Source organism: Neoarius graeffei, chromosome 12 (assembly GCF_027579695.1).
Source record: "Neoarius graeffei isolate fNeoGra1 chromosome 12, fNeoGra1.pri, whole genome shotgun sequence".
NCBI classification, from domain to species: Eukaryota; Metazoa; Chordata; class Actinopteri; order Siluriformes; family Ariidae; genus Neoarius; species Neoarius graeffei.
The window spans coordinates 5,018,073-5,034,874 of NC_083580.1; the positions used below are offsets into that span (position 1 = coordinate 5,018,073).

At 40.4% G+C, this 16,802-nt stretch overlaps 1 protein-coding gene across 2 annotated transcripts in view; it reads left to right on the top strand.

Annotated features, from left to right (window-relative positions):
• The window catches only part of LOC132894851 (synaptic vesicle glycoprotein 2C), a 56,569-nt gene extending 40,023 nt beyond the window's left edge, over positions 1 to 16,546 (top strand). The window contains exons 4-12 of one of the 2 annotated variants that reach the window (XM_060934968.1): positions 1,109 to 1,242; positions 1,486 to 1,575; positions 5,092 to 5,202; positions 5,526 to 5,614; positions 10,576 to 10,740; positions 12,255 to 12,388; positions 15,478 to 15,681; positions 15,806 to 15,965; positions 16,363 to 16,546. In XM_060934968.1, coding sequence (XP_060790951.1) covers positions 1,109 to 1,242; positions 1,486 to 1,575; positions 5,092 to 5,202; positions 5,526 to 5,614; positions 10,576 to 10,740; positions 12,255 to 12,388; positions 15,478 to 15,681; positions 15,806 to 15,965; positions 16,363 to 16,546 — 1,271 coding nt within the window. The remainder of the gene's footprint in view (positions 1 to 1,108; positions 1,243 to 1,485; positions 1,576 to 5,091; positions 5,203 to 5,525; positions 5,615 to 10,575; positions 10,741 to 12,254; positions 12,389 to 15,477; positions 15,682 to 15,805; positions 15,966 to 16,362) is intronic. The other variant, XM_060934969.1, reaches the window with a different exon arrangement.
• Positions 16,547 to 16,802: the final 256 nt, after the last annotated feature.

A 16,802-nucleotide genomic window follows, 5' to 3' on the forward strand; every position in this document is an offset into this window, starting at 1 on the left:
TTCTCGTCTGTTTAAGATAATTCTAGCTTGTTAGCTAGTTTGTTTACTATTATGCTAATTTGTAGTTAATTTGTTTACTATGATGCTAGTTCATGTGTTCTCTAAGATAATTCTAAGTTGTTGGCTAGTTTGTTTACTATTATGCTAATTCGTAGTTAATTTGTTTACTATGATGCTAGTTCATGTGCTCATCTGTTTAAGATAATTCTAACTTGTTAGATAGTTTGTTTACTATAATACTAATTTGTAGTTAATTTGTTTACTATGATGCTAGTTCATGTGCTCATCTCTTTAAGATAATTCTATCTTGTTAGATAGTTTGTTTACTATAATGCTAATTTGTAGTTAATTTGTTTACTATGATGCTAGTTCATATTCTCGTCTGTTTAAGATAATTCTAGCTTGTTGGCTAATTTGTTTACTATTATGCTAATTTGTAGTTAATTTGTTTACTATGATGCTAGTTCATGTGCTCGTCTGTTTAAGATAATTCTAACTTGTTGGCTAGTTTATTTAATATAATGCTAGTTAATATGCTACTCTGTTGAGTAAAATGTTAGTTTGCATGCTAGCTTGCATGCTAACATTTACAGAATTTTGTACTATAATATGACTTCATTGGCTAATTCTGTTTACTATAATGCTTTGTGAGCCGGAGTTACATTATTCTGTAAGATATTCAACTCTGAGTGACCATGTGGGCATTATCTCAGGATCAACACAGTCAGATGTTTTTATTTTAGCCCAATGGAGAGAGACAGGCAGAGAAAACGCTCTCTGAGTGCCTCTCAGAGCACCTCTTAACTCGGGAATTAAGTATAATTGCATTACACATTGTTCTGCCTCTCAGACCCCAGAGGGTAGTCTGTGTGTGTGTGTGTGTGTGTGTGTGTGTGTGTGTGTGTGTGTGTGTGTGTGTGCGCGTGCACGCGTGTGCATGCACACATTCTCGTTCTGTTTATCTGTGCGTATCCAGATATACAACATACATATACAGTACATATAGAAACTATACTTTCTATATACTAGCCTTCCTGTATACTAGAATATTGGCACCATATCCTAATTGCACACTTGCATGCTAATGACCTTGCTTATAATTTTGCAGGCTGGAGTTTCAGCATGGGCTCAGCATATCAGTTCCACAGCTGGAGAGTATTCGTGGTTGTCTGCGCACTACCGTGTGTCTGCGCAGTCGTCTCTCTTACCTTCATGCCAGAAAGTCCACGCTACTTCCTGGAGGTGAGCTGTGAGTTTGAGTATGTTGGTATGCTGTACATGTAAAACACTTAGCCTTGCTATTATTGCAAAATAATCCACGATGGGATGGTGTGATGAATCAGAGTTACTTGTATCACCTCGAAGTTGAATATTTTTCTGTAACAGCATAACCTGAAGTGTTTCATTCCTTTTATAATACAGCAGTATGTGTTTTTTGTGTTGTTAGTGTATTCTGATTGTGTCTGACATTTTCGATATTTGTAGACAGGAAAACATGATGAGGCGTGGATGGTGCTGAAACAGATCCACGACACTAACATGCGTGCACGAGGAGAGCCAGAGAAAGTTTTTACTGTGAGTATACATACATATACAGTGGTGCTTGAAAGTTTGTGAACCCTTTAGAGTTTTCTATATTTCTGCATAAATATGACTTAAAACATCATCAGATTTTCACACAAGTCCTAAAAGTAGATAAAGAGAACCCAGTTAAACAAATGAGACAAAAATATTAGACTTGGTCATTTATTTGTTGAGGAAAATGATCCAATGTTACATATCTGTCAGTGGCAAAAGTATGTGAACCTCTAGGATTAGCAGTTAATTTGAAGGTGAAATTAGAGTCAGGTGTTTTCAATCAGTGGGATGACAATCACATGTGAGTGGGCACCCTGTTTTATTTAAAGAACAGGGATCTATCAAAGTCTGATCTTCACAACACATGTTTGTGGAAGTGTATCATGGCACGAACGAAGGAGATTTCTGAGGACCTCAGAAAAAGCGTTGTTGATGCTCATCAGGCTGGAAAAGGTTACAAAACCATCTCTAAAGAGTTTGGACTCCACCAATCCACAGTCAGACAGATTGTGTACAAATGGAGGAAATTCAAGACCATTGTTTCCCTCTCCAGGAGTGGTCGACCAACAAAGATCACTCCAAGAGCAAGGCGTGTAATAGTCGGCGAGGTCACAAAGGACCCCAGGGTAACTTCTAAGCAACTGAAGGCCTCTCTCACATTGGCTAATGTTAATGTTCATGAGTCCACCATCAGGAGAACACTGAACAACAATGGTGTGCATGGCAGGGTTGCAAGGAGAAAGCCACTGCTCTCCAAAAAGAACATTGCTGCTCGTCTGCAGTTTGCTAAAGATCACGTGGACAAGCCAGAAGGCTATTGGAAAAATATTTTGTGGACGGATGAGACCAAAATAGAACTTTTTGGTTTAAACGAGAAGCGTTATGTTTGGAGAAAGGAAAACACTGCATTCCAGGATAAGAACCTTATCCCAATTGTGAAACATAGTGGTGGTAGTATCATGGTTTGGGCCTGTTTTGCTGCATCTGGGCCAGGACGGCTTGCCATCATTGATGGAACAATGAATTCTGAATTATACCAGCGAATTCTAAAGGAAAATGTCAGGACATCTGTCCATGAACTGAATCTCAAGAGAAGGTGGGTCATGCAGCAAGACAACGACCCTAAGCACACAAGTCGTTCTACCAAAGAATGGTTAAAGAAGAATAAAGTTAATGTTTTGGAATGGCCAAGTCAAAGTCCTGACCTTAAGCCAATTGAAATGTTGCAGAAGGACCTGAAGCGAGCAGTTCATGTGAGGAAACCCACCAACATCCCAGAGTTGAAGCTGTTCTGTACGGAGGAACGGGCTAAAATTCCTCCAAGCCGGTGTGCAGGACTGATCAACAGTTACTGGAAGCATTTAGTTGCAGTTATTGCTGCACAAGGGGGTCACATCAGATACTGAAAGCAAAGGTTCACATACTTTTGCCACTGACAGATATGTAATATTGGATCATGTTCCTCAATAAATAAATGAGCAAGTAGAATATTTTTGTCTCATTTGTTTAATTGGGTTCTCTTTATCTACTTTTATGACTTGTGTGAAAATCTGATGATGTTTTAGGTCATATTTATGCAGAAATAGAAAAAATTCTAAAGGGTTCACAAACTTTCAAGCACCACTGTAGTTGTTGTTGTTGTTGTTGTTTTTATCTTTGTGAGGATATTCCATTACTATGTTTATTACTATTAATTCTGTGCCATTATCTGACTCTAAACTTACACTCAGTGAGCAATTGGAGATATTTTTGCTTTTGATATATACTTTTCTTTAAAGGTAGACTGCCTTTCAGATTTTTCAAGTGTAAGTCATAAAAAGAATTTTCCCCGACGCCCAATTATTTTTTGTTTAGTGACCGAAAGCTACTGAAATCGAATCACACATTTCCAATTTTATTAGGTTTTTAAAAATAAAACAATTAATGAATTTAGGGCCACATGGCCCTAAATTCTCCGTTATTTTTTCCTGCTTCACCATGACCCAATTCAAGGTACTACGTCATGCGTCACGTGGTGGGCTTTCCCTGTTCGTGCAAGGCATTGTGGGATACCAATTTGAAACAGGAGAGAAAAATGGAGGACGTGAGTGTGCGAATGAAACGTGAAAGACCGACTACAGTAACAGAAAGCAAGAAGAAAAGACATTATGTTCTATATGAAGGAAAGGAAACGCAGAACCAAACTAATAAATATCGGCGGTCAGCGAGCACCTCGGTGTGATCAGCTGTTCGTTTAGTGACAGAATGATAGAACTGTCAGTGCACGCTCAAAGGTAAACCTGGAGATGGCAGTATTGCAACACTGGATGCCAGCTGCCATAAAACCCAGAAGAAGAAGAAGGTAAACCTGTGCATGCGCACATGGGCTCCCTCTGTCTGTGCAAAGCAAGTGATTTCATGCACCTTATTTGCTCAGGAATCCCCTCAAATTAAATAACTTCCCAGCCACAGAATGGCCTGTTTTGTTTTGTTTTTTTAATTTGAGATATTACAGGGCGGCATGGTGGTGTAGTGGTTAGTGCTGTCGCCTCACAGCAAGAAGGTCCTGGGTTCGAGCCCCGGGGCCGGCGAGGGCCTTTCTGTGCGGAGTTTGCATGTTCTCCCCGTGTCCGCGTGGGTTTCCTCCGGGTGCTCCGGTTTCCCCCACAGTCCAAAGACATGCAGGTTAGGTTAACTGGTGACTCTAAATTGGCCGTAGGTGTGAATGTAAGTGTGAATGGTTGTCTGTGTCTATGTGTCAGCCCTGTGATGACCTGGCGACTTGTCCAGGGTGTACCCCGCCTTTCACCCATAGTCAGCTGGGATAGGCTCCAGCTTGCCTGCGACCCTGTAGAACAGGATAAAGCGGCTAGAGATAATGAGATGAGATGAGATGAGAAGTAAAGATACTATATTTTGTGAGGACCGGGTGACTAAGAGGACATTTGACACTTTCCTCACATTGTGAGGACTTTGGGCTTTTTTGGTCCTCACAAAGACCTGAAGAATATGCGTACACACACACATTTTTCCACACCTTTTTATTTATTTTTTATTTTTTATCCTGTACCCTTCTCAAAATATCTCCTTAAAATTTGTTCTCTTTGTTCACAGAGTTGTAGCCAAATTACACAAAGTCCCCAAATTCCTTATTCAAATAAAAACACAATGACTCATCGAAATACATTTATTCTCTGGTAAAAGTTAAAGTACAGCATCAAATTCTTCACTCAAGTTAAAGGAGAAAAGTCTGAACCTTTCTGAAAGCTTCAGAAAAGCATTTCAAATAACATTTAAAAAATATATAAATATTAAAAAATCGACTTAAATCCAGTAACAAAGTAATTGTGCCATGTTGATTATAACTGTTCCTACTTCTACTTGAATTATAGAATTACAGCATGACACGATGTGCATCTTGATGCATGTTTGTAATGTTTTGTAATACAAAGCAGCACAGTGTGATAGTGGAAAAAGTTTTAGGATACGACTTCCAACTCCCTTGTGTAACTCACTCTGTGTCGCCCCCTGCAGGTGAACCGTATAAAGATCCCTAAGCAGTTGGACGAGTTTGTGGAGATGCAGTCCGAATCGGCAAACCCTGCAGCTAAAGTTCTCTTCCGAATCCGGAGTGAACTCCGCGGAGTGAGTGTTCACCTGCTCGTACACACACCTTCCACATCTGCACTTACACCAGGTCAGCTGTCAGGTTTCTTTTCATTCATTCACTGATCTTCAGAAAGCTGTTTATCCTGGTCAGGATTGCAGTAGATCCAGGAACCTATCCTGGGAACACTGGAAACATGGCGGTGGGAATACACCCTGGATGGGATGCTTGTGCATCATAGGGCAGCTTTAGCCTTGAAATATCAAGTTCTAGTACTGTCAGGTGTCATTTTTGTGTGCTATGAAATAATGTAGCTTTAGCACACATGTAATTCATATATTTGTGTCCACACATTTCATAGATTTGGCTAACGTTCCTAAAGTGCTGGGATTACCCTGTGAAAGACAACACGGTGAAGCTGGCTATAGTGTGGTTCTCTCTCTCTTTTGGGTAAGAAACACTTATCTTTCTCTTAGTCTTTCTGCTCTTCATACACTCGCATCTTTGGCTTTCGAACATCATCAAGTAGGAACAAAATAATTGCTGTTCACACTGGATACACACATGACGGTTTTGGGTTGTTGTTTCTTTGTCAGCTAGCTATCTAACATTAACGGAGATCCCATTCTCATTATCTCTAGCCGCTTTATCCTTCTACAGGGTCGCAGGCAAGCTGGAGCCTATCCCAGCTGACTACGGGCGAAAGGCGGGGTACACCCTGGACAAGTCGCCAGGTCATCACAGGGCTGACACATAGACACAGACAACCATTCACACTCACATTCACACCTACGGTCAATTTAGAGTCACCAGTTAACCTAACCTGCATGTCTTTGGACTGTGGGGGAAACCGGAGTACCCGGAGGAAACCCACGCGGACACGGGGAGAACATGCAAACTCCACACAGAAAGGCCCTCGCCGGCCACGGGGCTCGAACCCGGACCTTCTTGCTGTGAGGCGACAGCGCTAACCACTACACCACCGTGCCGCCCATTAACGGAGATGTTTACACCAAAATCTTCACGACTAGTCCTAATCAGCAAGCTAACATAAGCTAACCTGACAGGATTTCTGAGTCATATTCATATATGTTGATAAACATCATCTTCAGGTAGCTAGCATGAGCTAATCTGACAGGATTTCTGGAAAAGTTTTCCGTCATAAATGTTCCCTGCTAACATTAGCTAACTAGCTCACTGACATGAAGTAACCTGACAGGATTTATGGGCGGATTTAAAGACATAAATGTACATACAGTAATTTCTATTGGTTAATAGGAGCTAACTAACTATCATGAGGTAACCTGATAGGATTTTTCAAGTCATAACTTTTCAGAATCCGTGCTAACACTAGCTAGCTAGCATGAGCTATCCTGACAGGATTTCTGAGTCATATTAATATATGTTGATAATCTTTATCTTCAGGTAGCTAGCATGAGCTAATCTGACAGGATTTTTGGGACAGTTCTATGTCATAATTGTTCACTGGTAACAGTAGCTAACTAGCTCTCATGAGGTAACCTGATATAAATTTTCAAGTTAAAAATTTTCAGAATCACTGCTAACACAAGCTAGCTAACACAAGCTAACCTGACAGGATTTCTGGGATGGTTTTATGTCATAAGTGTTCACTGCTAGCGCTACCATGTTAGCTAACATGACAGGTAACCTGACAGGTTTTAAAATAAATTAATCTAACAGGATATTTGAGGAAACCATGACTCATTTGGCCCTTTTCCACTACCCTTTTTCAGCTCACTTCAGCTCGCTTCAGCTCACTTCAGCCCGACACGGCTCGCGTTTCGACTACCAAAAACCGGCACGACTCAGCTCGTTTCAGCCCTGCTTAGCCCCTAAAACTCGCACCGTTTTGGAGTGGGGCTGAAGCGAGCCAAACCGTGCCGACTGAGGTTGGGGGCGTGAGCAGACACTCCCCTGTGCACTGATTGGTGAGGAGGAGTGTCCTCACATGCCCACACACGCCCCGCGAGCGCGCTGGGATCTGTAAACACCGCAAACCCGGAAGAATAATAATTACGAATTACGAGAATTTCTGAAGCCTTATGCGCCTCGCCTCATCTATACGCTCTTGCCAGTATCTGTTGGCGTTGTCGGTGACAACAAGCCACAGCACCAAGACCAGCCACACTAACGACTCCATGTCATCCATGTTTATTGTTTACTATTCGGGTCGTGAGACTACCGCTTAAAAGCTCACTGAATCAGTGACATACAGAGCATCGTGCACGAGTTCGCGGAGCGCAAGGCTCGTCGTATGCCCTTCAAATAATGCGCGCAGTAGGCTATTGATGTTTTATTATGAGCCATGTACAGTATGTCGCCTAATGTTTTTTTTGTTTCTGAGTTACATGTTCGTTTGAAGGACTTAATGTACAAAATAACATAGTTGCACCCCGTAGTGTTGAAATTGGTAAACACAGTGCATTCAGTGAGGTTTGCACCGCCCTCCTTTTATTTCTGACTCTTCCTGTCAGCGTTGCAACCTCTGAGCGCTCATTCGTATGCCCTTCAAATAATGTGCGCAGTATAGGCTATTGATGTTTTATTATGAGCCATGTACAGTATCCTAATGTTTTTTGTTTCTGAGTTACATGTTCGTTTGAAGGACTTGATGTACTAAATAACATAGTTGCACCCGGTAGTGTTGAAATTGGTAAACACCGCAGTTGCGGACATTTTGTAGCCTAAAATGATGTTATGATAAGCTTTAATAAAGGGCCCGGTCATTTGCCCCGCCCCCGGCCCGGCTCTGACTTGTTCCGCCACTGTCACTGATGTCACTGTTTGCGCTGCTTAACGACATCACGTGACGTCCACCCACTTTCGCTAACTCCACCCAATGTGTCCACCCACTTCCAGCCAGCACGGTTCAGCGCGGTTGTAGTCGAAATGCAACTCCAACAGCCCCGCTCAGCTCGACTCAGCTCGACTCAGCACGGCACGGCTCAGCCGCGTTTGTAGTGGAAAAGCGGCATTTGACTGTAGTCATAAAACTTTGAGGGTTGGCTATATGTATAGATGTATATAGGTTTCTATTTTATGACTTCTACATTATCGAGTCAGTACAAAAACACTTTAGAGTGCCAAACGTTTGTTTTCCAGCACAAAATTAAATGTTAACAAACAAACAAAAAAAGTTTGTATCTGAGCAGCATATTCTATAAGAGAGCACTTTTCAGATTAAAAAAGAAAACCTAATGAAGGCTGCTGGGTTTTGGTGCAAAATGAAGAAGCGAGTGTGACAGTCAAAGTGTCCAGAAGAACTGTGGCTGGTTCTGTAAGATGCTCAGTAAAACCTACAGATCATTTCCGCATAAAACTGCACTCACTGGACCTCAGACTACTATTTATTTTTTTAAAGCAAAGGGTCGTCTCACACCAAATATTGACTTTGTTTCATTTATTATGGCTTACTGATTACTGTTTATAGTATTTTTTAATGTTGAATCATTTCATTTCATTATTTTTAAGCCATTTTTGGTCGACAGCATTTCTTTACATGTGCCTAAGACTTTTGCACCGGACTGTAGATATTTTGGTTTATATGGAGTTAAATACATTTATACATTTCCATCCATATAGCTTTTATCCTTTTTAACGCTCTTGTATCACATTCTGTTCCATCGTTTCCTTTTTTTTATCAGTGATCTCTGACCAAATAGAAAATGAGAGAGCTACTCAGACTTGACCTCTCACTTTCTCAGACACACTCATTTTTTTCCTCACAAACAAACACACAGTGATGGTGTGTCTGTGGCAGTGTAATGAGGTGCTGTCCTTTCGTAATTGCTGCGCTAACAGTAGCTGTCGTTAATGTGGACAGGCCCAGAGGCGGAGCTGCGTAAGACGGCCCAATGTCGGTGTAATTACTGTTGTCATCATGGCCACTGTGTGGATGGGCCCAGAGGCGGAGCTGCACTAGGGGGACAGATCTGTCTGTAATTACCATACTTCTGTAACGTTAGCTAGCTAAACAAGGGACTGATTTTAAATTAGTCAATATTATGTAATTCATTCGAAACATAATTATGTTCCTGGATCCACTAATAGCATTATGTTATATAATTATGGAACTGCAGGAAACTTTAACAACTTTCGTCAAAACTTTACGCTCGCGAACGGTACATTTGTTTTCCTTTTTTTTTTTGCTAGCTAGCTGAGCTAGCAAAGTAGCATGAGCTAAAATGTTACAAAATTTTAGTGACAAAATGACATGATGTATTTTATCACGTTAAATATATTCACATGAAGAGAAACATTGTCATGAATCATTTCCATTTCTTCTCTGTGTGTTGAAAGATTATAGTCATGATAGATGTGTGCTCAGCTCTCTTCTACCCCCAAGCATTTGTTCTAGTTCAAACACTGAACGTTTTAGAGGGTTTTGATCTACAGGAGCTGTAAGCCTGTTGTTGTTGTTCTTTATCTTCCCTTGTGTGCGAGTGAGTGTGTGTTTTTCCACCCACTGAAACAAGGAGAAACCGACGTATCTCTCTCTTAACATGTAAAACATGCACTAAACCTGTCAGAGAGCGCTCGAGTAGGTGGACTGTAGAGGGGCATCATCATTCTTTCTCTCCTCTCTTCTCCCCATATCACTCCCGTTCTCTTTTTTCCCTCACTCCAGCATTACTGCTCTTTCAGTTCTTCTCTTTCTATTCCTTCTAAAGGTCCTGTGTTTTTTAAGTTTTTAAATTACACCAAAATGGTGGTCATGAACAGACGCAAAATTCTATTCATATCTATTAAAATATTTGTGGAAATGGTGATTGCTGTGATAGAAAGCTCCCAAAATTCCAACTCGGAATTCCCACTCCGAGGTAGACATGAATGTTTTATTCCCAGTTAGAAGGTGATAATTACATCTTTCCACATCTGACGTCAATGCAACGATTTACTCATTTGATAAAACGTGACCGTGTGTAGAACTATAAAAAATGCTAAAAGAAAGAAAAGTGCTGTTAATGTTCAGTGATTATGTGTAACAATAGTAATTATGCGTAATAACAGTAATTATGTGTAATAATAATTATTGTATCCTCATTCAGCTGTAATTTTGTAGGTTGTATTGAATTCCTGCATTAAAATGGGCGGAGTCAATCACAAATTAGACTTGACATCACATCTAAACTTTCTTTTTAATTCCCAGGCCTGCGGTATGAGCTACTTAGCATAAAATAATGCTTTTATGAAAATGTTAAGCGATGTTACTCAAGCTGCATAAACAGCTAGCTATGTAGTTAGCTCCCTTTCAAAAAACAATCCCAAATATAACTTATTTAGAAAGCTACAATCGTTAAGAACCTTTGAGGAACAAAATGCAAACGCTCTGTCCATGTGTCTTCTCTTATCATGATGCAGTTTCCTGTGATGTAACATCCTCTGTGTAGGTACTACGGTCTTTCGGTGTGGTTTCCCGATGTCATAAAGCACCTTCAAGCGGACGAGTACGCAGCGAGAGTGAACATCCACAACAACGAGCGCATCGAAGATTTCACCTTCAACTTTACACTGGAGAACCAGGTGCACGTCAATGGGTCCTTCATCAATGACAGGTGAGAAAGGCTGATTCAAATTCCTTATTCCACTCAACCTCGAGAATTTGTGAGGACATGAAAACTCCACATTTTTCCGATTTGAAAGTTTTATCGCGTTTCCATTTCATGTAAACACACAGATGTAGGTTTAAATAACGTGTTGATTTTTGTGGTACGTAATTCCAACTTGGAATTTACACTTGGAGGTCGACGCAGATGGTTTTTATTTTCTAGTCGGGAAGGTGATAATTACAACAATCGCAACAATTTTGCCGTTTTTAAAAAAGGGTGTGAAATCTGAAAAAAGTAATAGGCCTGTGTTAACATGGGCGGAGCCAATCACAAACCGGATCGGGTGATGTCATCACTTGAGTTCTTTTTTACTTCCTGTTCTCAGTTTGTGAACTGTTCCGCATAAAATGTAAAAATGTTAACAAACGTTAAACAGTTAACTAGTTAGCTACACTAACGTTAATGGTATTTGATGTTACATAGCTAGCCACGTTTGCTAGCTAGCCAGCTAACATTTGGCTAACTGTTACATAGTGTAGTAAAAAAATAAATAAAACAGTATTTTATATCAAACACTATATTGAGCCGGAGAAGGAAAAAGTCAGTGATGCTGCAGTACCTTTCAGAAATATTGGCACCCTTAATGAAAATGAGGTGTATATATTGTATAATGTATCACACTTTCAACCAGTATGAAATATTTTGGATCTAAACTTATAGGGACATTGACTCATTTTATTTACTTATTTAAAGTTTCTTCAACTTGTTTGTTTGTTTGTTTGTTTAGCAAAGCATAGTTTCAAAATTATTGGCGCCCTTACATGTATTATTGGAACCAAGTTACAAGTTGTGTGTGTGTGTGTTATATTACTGTTTTACACTGGCATGGTAATATCACATGACATCACAACAACAGGAAATTAAAAAGCCGTTATCTGTTTTTCACATTCTCCCTCAACAAGACCTTCTGATTCTATCGCTCTCTTTTTCTGCATCTTTTTTCCAAATGTCCACCGAATCTTTGCTCGTTCATCTGATAGTTCATCCTGTATCCCTATTTTATCTTTTCAGTCCTGGCAGTAATGTGTACACTCAGACTGGGGCATTAATCTTGAGATGATATCAAACACTGTAACACAGCATCACATCATACCACGGGGGAAAACATCAGATACGGAGAAATAATGCGGGGTGGGGTTGGTGAGGTGGCACGGTTGAATGCTCGAGACGTGATTAGTCAGATGGTATTTCACTGTAAAGTACTTATGAAAATATAATAATTAATGAAACCATGTAGAATTGTTTTGACTGATACCCTGAATATCTATCTAGATATCATTCAAGAGCAAATGAACCATCCAAAAGAAGTTTACCATTTTACCATGATGCTTTTGAGATCTATTGGATCTCAGTAGAATTAGACACTGAGAATTTAACACGATAGTGTTAAATTCTCAGTGTCTAATTCTACTCAATGTAAGCTTTACTTTTTAAAAAAACGTAAATCGATTTGTCCTCAGGTTCATCGGTATGAAGTTTAAATCGGTCACCTTTAAAGATTCCATCTTCCAGAACTGCTACTTCGAGGACGTCACTTCAATTGGGACGTTCTTCAAGAACTGCACCATCCTGGACACGTTCTTCTACAATACAGGTGTGTGTTTGTAGGTGAATGTATGTCTTACCAGGATGTGATGTTTACATTCTGGTAATTGATATTCTACTTTCTTTTTACTCAGTAAACAGGAAACTAGTGTTAGTATGCCAGCATGGAAACCGTAATTTAATGGGCAACTGCAATTAAAGGTTACAACATGTAAAATGAGGTGTCTTAGTCTCATCTCATTATCTCTAGCCGCTTTATCCTGTTCTACAGGGTCGCAGGCAAGCTGGAAACTATCCCAGCTGACTACGGGCGAAAGGCGGGGTACACCCTGGACAAGTCGCCAGGTCATCACAGGGCTGACACATAGACACAGACAACCATTCACACTCACATTCACACCTACGCTCAATTTAGAGTCACCAGTTAACCTAACCTGCATGTCTTTGGACTGTGGGGGAAACCAGAGCACCCGGAGGAAACCCACGCGGACACGGGGAGAACATGCAAACTCCGCACAGAAAGGCCCTCGTCGGCCACGGGGCTCGAACCCAGGACCTTCTTGCTGTGAGGCGACAGTGCTAACCACTACACCACCGTGCCGCCAGGTGTCTTAGTGTCTGTATCATTTGTTACTCAATAAGTGTGTTGGGTTCTGAGAAAGGCCGTGACGAAGGAAGAGTGTGGTTTAGGACAAAACCATTATAGGGTTAATCTGATGAAGGTTTCAGTCCTGGGCAAACAGCATTCAACAGGATAAAATCTGGCCCCTGCCTGAAACAGCATGCCTCATATATTGCCTCATGGGAAACACTGGCAATATATCTTCAACAGTGTATTTCCTGAAATAATAGAGATTGTCAGTTTAATGGATTTGCTGTCAAAGGAAAGAAAACCAAGCAATATTGTTTTGTGTAAGTAGTAAAGAACAGGAAATATTTGTGTGGAGGAAAGGATGCAGAATAATTACTCAGTGTAGTCCATGTGTTAGTCTGAACAATTTGTTAGCCATCCTTTAACGTGAAGAGAATAATATCTGCCCAGTGGTGGATCGGTTTCACTGATGGATGAATTATAAAATGCCAAGTGAAATGTATTGTACTGTGATCATACTATAAATTAACCCTTCGATGATGTACTAGAACCACCGAAAATGAAGTGTAGGACAGATTTCACAGAAATCAGATTGGCTGTCAAAGACTGTTCTTAAAGGAGAACTGAAGTCATTTTTAAACTTGCTTTATTTCTTAATTAACGCGTTATTCAATTACGTTTTCGGTTTTAGTAACCTTATATTGTGACTCATACTGGCAACTAATTGCAATTAAATATTATACTTATTGGCCTGTTCGGTTTTTAGCCGTGTTGAATTTAATTCGTTTGGTCCACGGCGGGCGTCGCTTATCCGCGCGATCTTCATGAGACTTGTGCGAGACTTCGAAACGTGAAGTGTCAGCCAGGTGTCAGTGTCACCATTTTGAAAACTGATTTCCAAACAAAATATTGCACAAAAACGAGTTTAAATGACGATTACTGCCTACTTTTTTCAAACTTTCCTGATCGCTATCAAAACAAACAAAACTTCCGGCTTGATTACATCAGCATTCAAAAGAGGGCGCGCGCATCTTTTGACAACCCCTGTGTCCGAAATTGCTCCCTACTTAATATATAGTGGGACCGCCATTTTGTAGTGCTGTCCGAAACCTTAGTGAGGATTATTTACACCCTATATAGTGCACTCAAAGTTTCCCACAATGCATCACGAAAAGTAGTGTACAACGATGGTTACTAACCAAAGCAATATATCCCATCATGCATTGCAGTCGTGCTGAAAGAAATCAAATTAAAAGTCTCAAATTTGATTTAATAAAAGGCAGTGGCAAAGAAGAAAGTATTCAGCCTTGATTTAAAAAAAAACTGAAAGATGCAGGTACTTTGTACTGATTAATGTAGGAAATACGCTCAGTATAATATGAATTTATCACAAAAATACACACATATATTTATTATTTTGAAAACCCACCAGCTGACTGATCTGGCACGTTTTAATTGTGCAACAGTAATGACGTAAATACCAGCGTGACGGACTAGTGTCCGAAAGCGTTTTTTCATTTTACCAATGAGCTCACTGTATAGTCCTCTATACAGTAATTCCCTATATAGGGAGTAGGGAGTAGTGAACGAGTGAGTGATTTCGGACACAGGGAACGTTGGCAGATGTTGGTCAGTTTGATTTCCGCTGTACGTTTTACTTCCGTCCTACGATGTCTCGCACAGGTCTCAACGAATCTCGTTTACGGCCATTGCTTTGACATATGGACTGATATATTACAGAGCATATTTCAAACGCTCATAACTTGCTATAGCAGTGACAAAATTGCTATCAAAAATGCATTCCTATATTTAATAAAATGAGATAAGTAGAATTTTGATAATAAAAAATTTGCCCTCAGTTCCCCTTTAATAGCAGAAGGGACGGACAACATTGTAGGTTGGATTTTTCAAAATGGCTGCCGCACTATAGCAAGAATACAATGAAACGTGAATGGTAAACATTTCTGATTGGTCCAATGGAGGCTCAGTGATGTGATGCAAAATGTTAGTGTTTCATTTTAAACCCTGCTACCGAACATCAGCTGTGTACAAGTTTGCATGTGGATGCTGTAAAAAATAAAAAAAATAAAGTGTGACACAGCAGGGGGCGATTCTTCAGCAAAGAGGCCAAAATTATGAAATGATTAAGATTGCCTCAACTTGTCAGCTCAGTGATGTTGCTAAAGTATGGAATCCAAGGCAAAATGTACTGAAAACCATATTTAAAAATCATCATCCCAATTATAGCGATGTCGCTTTAGAGAAATCTTGGTTTGGATTTTAAGAAATGAAAGTTCATTTTTTTTCTGACACAACTCCGTTGCTGACTTTTCTTTCCTCATAAAAGATTTTCCGTTCAGAGTTCAACATAGCCAATTTTTCTATGCTTTTTTTTTAGGGTCAAAAAATACCTCATACAGTATGAAATCTTTATTTAATATCATTACCTTGAGTACTGCAACTAAAAAAGTTAACAAATTTTGCTGTGAATGTAATTTCGTTAGCGGAGAACTACCCCAGGACTAATCCTCGGTTCTCGTCCACAGATATCGACGACTCAAAATTTATCGGCTCGTCGGTGATCAACAGCACATTTGCACACAATAAGACGGGCTGCCAGGTCACATTCGATGACGACTACAGTGCCTACTGGGTCTACTTTATTAACTTCCTCGGGACTCTGGCTGTGTTGCCGGGCAACATAGTCTCCGCCCTCCTGATGGACAAAGTCGGGCGGTTGAGCATGCTGGGTAAGCCGTTCGATCCTATTGATCATGCATGCATACCGAAACATTCAGATCCTTATTCCAGGTAATTAAATCAGTGAGCTGATTGATCTCTGATGTTGTTTGCTTGTTGTCTGTTGTTGTTTAGGAGGCTCGATGGTTCTGTCTGGTATTAGTTGTTTCTTCTTGTGGTTCGGCACCAGCGAGTCGATGATGATCGCCATGCTCTGCCTCTATAACGGACTCAGCATATCCGCCTGGAACTCTCTGGATGTAGTCACAACCGAGCTGTATCCCACAGACAGGAGGTACGAGTACAGCTTATTCTGTGAATGTACGGTGATTGCATTTCAGTATGACACGGCTGCAACGTAGTGATGAAAGAGGAAGCAATACAGCCGACATTAGTGCTTAATTCTTAGAAAAAACAATCCTCTGATATTTTAAACCGTGTAAGAGCATTGTAAGGAAGGTTTTTCTTTTAGGTATGAAGTGTTTTCTGCAGGTCATTCATGAAACCGTGTGATGCATTTTGCGTTTCCTGACCTGCGTGATTGCAAAATATTTTCCAATAAAGATTAATCAATAAATAAAAAAATAATTAGATGCTTAGGTTTGGAATGTAAAACGCAAACAACTGGTAATAATTTCACTCTGTGTGTGTGTGTGTGTGTGTGTGTGTGTGTGTGTGTGTGTGTGGGGCAGGGGTACTGGATTCGGGTTCTGTAACGCCATGTGTAAGCTAGCAGCCGTGTTGGGGAACCTGATCTTCGGCTCATTGGTGGGCATCACTAAAGCCATTCCCATCCTCCTGGCTTCAGGCGTCCTGGTGGTTGGCGGCCTCGTGGGACTCCGACTCCCAGACACGCGTGCCAACGTCCTCATGTGACCCCTGACCTCTGACCCCTCCCTTCCAACTAGAGAGTTGCAACAGAAACAAGAAAGACACTCTGGGTTGGGGCAGCTGCAACAGGCTACAACATCGTCAGATTATTTATTGAATTGTACGCTCAGTGTTAGATTGTTAAGATATTTATTTATTTATTTATTTATTCATTCATTCATTTAAAGCTGCAGTATGTAACATTTGCGGATTTGGAGACCGCTCTGGCAGAAACATTTTACTGCAGGTATGTCAGATTTGA